The following is a 5,589-nucleotide window of genomic DNA, read 5'->3' as shown; positions in this document are numbered from 1 at the left end:
CCAGGTCAACGGAACAGTTCATACTACTATTTCAACTAAAACATGGAGAACGGAAAACCAGCGACACATATCGATCCCTTTATACTTTTGTTTTTTTTTTTAAAGTCGAAATACTTCAAATTATGAAATTACTGACCAGTTACATACAAGACCTCAGGTCGGCAACTCTTCACACGTCTCAAAGTAATAAAATCTGTGCGGCCTCTCCTCACCATATGATTATCTCACAAAACGAGTCAATATTCTTAAATACACAGCAAAGAAGAGCCACTCTTCCCGATGGGCAAATGAGACTTCCTTTTTTCCGGAAAAAAAAAAGTCAATAAACTTGATTTGATTTTGATGTCAATTTTCTGGCATCTTCTCCCACCCCTCTATTTCCTACAATCTCCTCCTATCTCCAAAGCATATGACAGCTCTTTTTGCTTTTCCGAGGAACATCCCCCAAAACTTCTTCTCTTGCCCTCACACATCACTGCTCCGCCAACCAGGGAACTTAGAACAAGCTATTTCTCTGTGCTTTTTTATCCAGAAGGGAAAAAGGGAAGCAGCAAGAAAGCTGGAATCTCCTACTCTTGCCCCGCAAGACCTTACACCCACTGCCTTGTAAGTGCTCTGCCTTCTATACCTCTGTTTTCAGAATGATTATCATTGGTCCTTATTCTCTTCTTCCTCCTCTGAACTGTCCCACATCAATCTCCGAGCAGCAATGTTGAAGACCCACAGTTCAATAAGTTTCTATTTGTGTTTGTGCGGCATCATTGTCCTGCTCGTGTATCGGCTCTGCCTTCTCTACGTTCATTCCTGTTATCAAAACCTTAGGATTTGGTGGTTCTTGCTTCATTTTCATGAATCGGATTCCAATATATTTGCCCTTATTTGTTCTTGTAAATCGCAGTGGATCTCCATTTGGGATTTAATACATCAGTTTTTCTGCAGCATCCTGCATATGTCGTGCTTTCAAAAAAGGAGTCCTTTTGAGTTATTGACTGAGATCTCATGCTTGGCTTTAAGATAATTTTCTATGAGTCAATAAAAATAAAGAAGCCCACAACCTTTTGGATTCTTTATTTACCAGTTACCCTCTCCACTCTGTCCTCCTCTCTGTAAAGCACCAACGCAGGGATCAAAAGTTTGCATTATAGTATCCCTCAGAGAAATGGATCAGCCTGGTCTTTCTTAACCTTTTCCTCTTTTGTATATTATATACCCACTATTTGATTTCTTTTATGGTTTCTTAGTTCTGACTTCGTCCCCGGCTCGGAAGCTGCCTCTGTTTCCCCTGCAACTGGGTCTTTTAATATTGCCGTTGAAAACTGCCTCAGCACTAATTTATGTTTTTATTCTTCAAAAATATCTATATGCATATTATTCTAATCTTTCTCAGAGACTTTTTCTGGTTAATTTAAAGTTTTATGCAATATTATAATAGAAAAAGTTTTCCCTCGTGGATTCGGATAATCCTCATCTTCCTATAAAACCTGCAGCTCCGTAGGCATTATTCTGAGGGGTTAATGTTGGATTTGGTTTTGTTTTCAGCGATCGGAAACTGGAGCAATGAGAACAGAGTCGACGAAGATATCCAAGGCATGCTCACAGTACACTCTCTGATTCTGGATTTCCGTGTCAAGTTTTGATCTTCGAATTGTGTTTGATTTTCTATCTGTGACCGTAGGCTTCGTGGCCGAAATTATCCATGAGGAAGTGGCTTCATATAAAGAGCTTTGCTGATAAATCTCACTCAGACCTTAATGAACTGGGTAAAGTAAAATGATAGGGTCCCTTTCTCCCTTGATTTTGATTTGTTTTGTAGAATAACGGGTCGTGTGTTGGGAAACTAATAACGAGTTATTTGTTCGTGGTGATTTCAGGCCCTCGGAGAGAGCGAAGGAAAAGCTCTTCAGATCTAAAAGACTGTTACGTCGTCGTACCGGAAGATTTCTCAGGTAATATTCCAATTCTTCCAACTAATTTTTGCGTCGGATGGATGGATCCGACGCCTCATTCATATGATTAGACCTTAAAAAAAAAAAAAGCATTAGTGGTGAAACGACTTCAAGGGACGAGAACCCCTCGTGGTGGGGCCCATCTCAGTTCAATCCCAATGGACCTGCCACGTGGAGGTTCATTTGTTCTGGAAATGCAGATATTGATTATGGGACTTTATTTATTTTTCAAAGAGGCGTGGTTGTTGGAAGCTGAGGATGAAGGGAAACAATATACCGTACTGGAGAAGGAAGCGCCATCTGTGAGGGAGAAACTGAACCTTAGGTGAGTAATTTCATCACCGTCCTGTGGGAAATAACAATGATAGTGTTTGGTTTATGCTTTAGCAAAATCCGCTGTTTTTTAACGGTATAAATGTAACGATGAAACCTTGTCGTAGGATGTTCGTGGGGACGTGGAATGTAGGAGGCAAGTCACCTTATGAAGGCTTGAATTTGAGGGATTGGCTTTCCCTGGATTCTCCTTCCCCAGCTGATATCTATGTTATCGGGTAAGATCTCTCTCTCTCTCTCTCTCTCTCTCATCTCTTTCCTAATCTGATCACTTTTCACTTTCTATTATCTGCAATTCATGATTAACTACCCTCCCATTTTTCACCTAGGACGAGTCATAACTCGGAACTGTGGTTTTTACTTTTATTTTTTACTTCTCTTCTTACCCCACATCTCATTCCACAGTCCAAACAACCACTTCCCCCTGCCTCTATGGCTAGCTCCAATGGACAGTTACGTTTTACCCCTGCTCTGCTCTCGCTTTCTTACATTTATTTATATGATTTCCTTTCTTACGAAGATTCTATTTAATTTCGTTTAGAGAGCGAACGTACAAGTATGTAACGATTTCGCTACATGGATTGGATTGCACATGTTAGGTTCCAAGAAATCGTGCCTCTCAATGCAGGGAACGTTCTGGGGCCAGAGGACTGTGGGCCGGCATCCAAGTGGCTGACTCTTATTGGGGAAGCATTGAACTCCAACGACTTTGACTCCGATTTGAAGCCGAGCTCCAGCTTCTGTCGATTACTTTCTTTAGAGCAGCCTCTTTATGGCCTGGCCGCAAGCAAGCAAATGGTGGGTATCTTCTTATGCGTGTGGATGCGAGCCGATCTTCTCCCGCATGTCACCAACTTAAAGGTCTCATGCGTTGGCCGCGGCATCATGGGCTGTCTGGGAAATAAGGTCGGTTCCTCATCAGTTCAAGTTTCAGTGTGGGATTTAAGGCAAAGCTGTATGTATAATTCCTTCTTTTCTTGGTGAATAGGGTTCCATTTCGATTAGCATGACATTACACCGCACCACGTTCTGTTTTGTTTGTACTCACTTGGCCTCTGGAGAGAAAGATGGCGATCAAGTGCGAAGAAACTTGGACGTCTCTGAAATCTTGAAGAAAACTAAATTTTCGTCCTCTTTTAAAGCTCTTGGCCGTTCACTTTCCCCCGAAAGCATATTGGAGCATGAGTAAGCCCTTCATTTCCTTTGTTTCTTATTTTATTTTGTCATCTTCTGATCCAAATTAAAGTTATATTAATATGCAGCCAGCTCTATTCATTTTTTTCCCCTATTATGTGCAGTAAGATTATTTGGCTTGGGGATTTGAATTATCGGATAGCTACTGGTTACGCCGACCCACGAGTTATTAAAGAAGTACGATTGGCAGGCATTATTAGAGAAGGATCAGGTAAACTCGTTACATTCTTGACTAGATTCTTAAGTGGCGCGTGTTCTTCATATAACCTGGCTTTCTTTTTCTGACGTATGATTGTTTTGCCTGGCAGCTAAGGATAGAACAAAGCGCTGGTCGAGTGTTTCAAGGTTGGAATGAAGGGAAAATATATTTTGCTCCTACTTATAAGTACTTAACCAATTCTGACCACTATGTTGTCCGAACCTCGAAATCCAAGGAAAAACAACGAACTCCTGCGTGGTACGTGAGATATTTTTTTCTTGCTTGATTCCTTTAAGAAAACTCTTATCTTCTGTCATGAATTATTGCCGTTTGATTCCCTTCATGCATCGTTGCATTTGTTTATGCTTTAATGTGGCGTGGTGAGAGAGATGACTCTGGCTCTTTAGTTTTATCAGCTGAAGGAGAGCACTGCAATTGGATGAAGCAAACAACTATAATAAAGAACACAATTTGCACTTGTTTATAAAGTTGTAGTAGGTGTTGATTTTCAGTAACGTGGGATTCAATGCCACTTTCAGTGGAAAGGGATTCACCTGCGATATATGATTTATCATATGTTTGGCATTGTTAATTAGAAAACTGGTCATGCACAACGACGTCGGACGTTGAATAATCATTCATTAATCATGCCTACAGTATTATTAAACGAGGGCTTTCTTGTGGGAGAGAGTATAAGCATTATTGAACATTTTATATAGGTTGCGTGCTTATTGAACACTAACCCTTTTCCCATTATACGAAGCCGGCCACATTTTGTCCATAGTATTGTGCTAACACAAATAAAACAAGCTGCTCTTTAGTTTATCATGATTATGGACAGCCCCTCGTAATTGAGAAAACACATTGAGATGCTGTATTGCGGCTCTAATCATTTTTAGTTGCTGAGTGGGTACTGCTATTAACCGTGAAGATGTCACTGTGATCCATGAACTGACAAATAGAAATTGAAAAATGAAAAGGTGCGACCGGATTCTGTGGAAAGGGGAAGGGCTAAAGCAGATGTGGTACGAGAGAGGAGAGTCAAGATTCTCAGACCACAGGCCCGTCTATTCGTTGTTCTCAGTTCAAGTGGAAACGACAACCAAGAATGTCAGTGCAAAACCCCACAATAGTGCTGCCTTGTCGTCGACCTACGCCGCTAAAGTTCAGGCAGAGGAGGAACAGTTCTTGCTACTGACGAGGGTACAGAGTTGCATACACAGCACGCCCAGGTTCTGATTCCTGAACATCCACCTAACTCACATAAAGTGAAAACTGACACAAGATCGCCCAGTAGTACCCCACAGCCCCGACACATTCGACGGCCAAAGGACGGCTCCCAAGGTCGGATGGGCATATTGTTCGTCAAGAGTCACCACGTCATCTAAAGGTGTGACAAGTGCAGAGGACAGAAGGAGGAAGAAGAATCAATATTGGACAGACCGGTTTCTTGACGCGGGGGGATTCCCGATTGTGGGAATGTGGGCCTTTAACATCCACCTAACTCACATAAAGTGAAAACTGAAACAAGATCGCCCAGTACCCCCACAGCCCCGACACATTCGACGGCCAAAGGACGGCTCCCAAGGTCGGATTCTGGGCATATTGTTCGTCAAAGAGTCACCACGTCATCTAAAGGTGTGACAAGTGCAGAGGACAGAAGGAGAAGAAGAAGAAGAAATCAATATTGGCAGACCGGTTTCTTGACGCGGGGGATTCCCGATTGTGGGAATGTGGGCCTTTATTTTTGCTCATTCTTGGGAATTCTTTTGAAAGCCCGAGCTTGGCTAAGGGTGGGGATGAGAGCAGTTTTTAGGGCTCAATTCCTCCAATTATTTGCTTCGTCTCTTTCCAATCAGGTGGGCCGGCCGCGGGCGTTGGAATTTTGTATATGAAAACGGTGGACGGCCTTCATAT

General features: G+C 42.2%; 1 protein-coding gene across 1 annotated transcript; it reads left to right on the top strand.

Moving 5' to 3' along the window:
* The first annotated feature begins 504 nt into the window (after positions 1-504).
* Positions 505-5,158, top strand: LOC114731983 (type I inositol polyphosphate 5-phosphatase 8-like). The gene is given in 12 exon segments (XM_028919254.1): positions 505-606; positions 1,540-1,587; positions 1,676-1,760; positions 1,872-1,946; positions 2,181-2,271; positions 2,387-2,497; positions 2,879-3,185; positions 3,268-3,464; positions 3,578-3,623; positions 3,625-3,684; positions 3,782-3,930; positions 4,653-5,158. Coding segments are annotated over 11 exon segments (1,410 nt in total). The 5' UTR covers positions 505-606; positions 1,540-1,557; the 3' UTR covers positions 4,912-5,158.
* Positions 5,159-5,589: the final 431 nt, after the last annotated feature.

The sequence above is a fragment of the Neltuma alba genome, unplaced genomic scaffold (genome assembly GCF_004799145.2).
Source record: "Neltuma alba isolate B1F8T4 unplaced genomic scaffold, ASM479914v2 tig00012867_pilon, whole genome shotgun sequence".
NCBI classification, from domain to species: domain Eukaryota; kingdom Viridiplantae; phylum Streptophyta; class Magnoliopsida; order Fabales; family Fabaceae; genus Neltuma; species Neltuma alba.
Note: the sequence above shows the minus strand (reverse complement) of the source record. Positions and strands in the feature narration are given on the sequence as shown.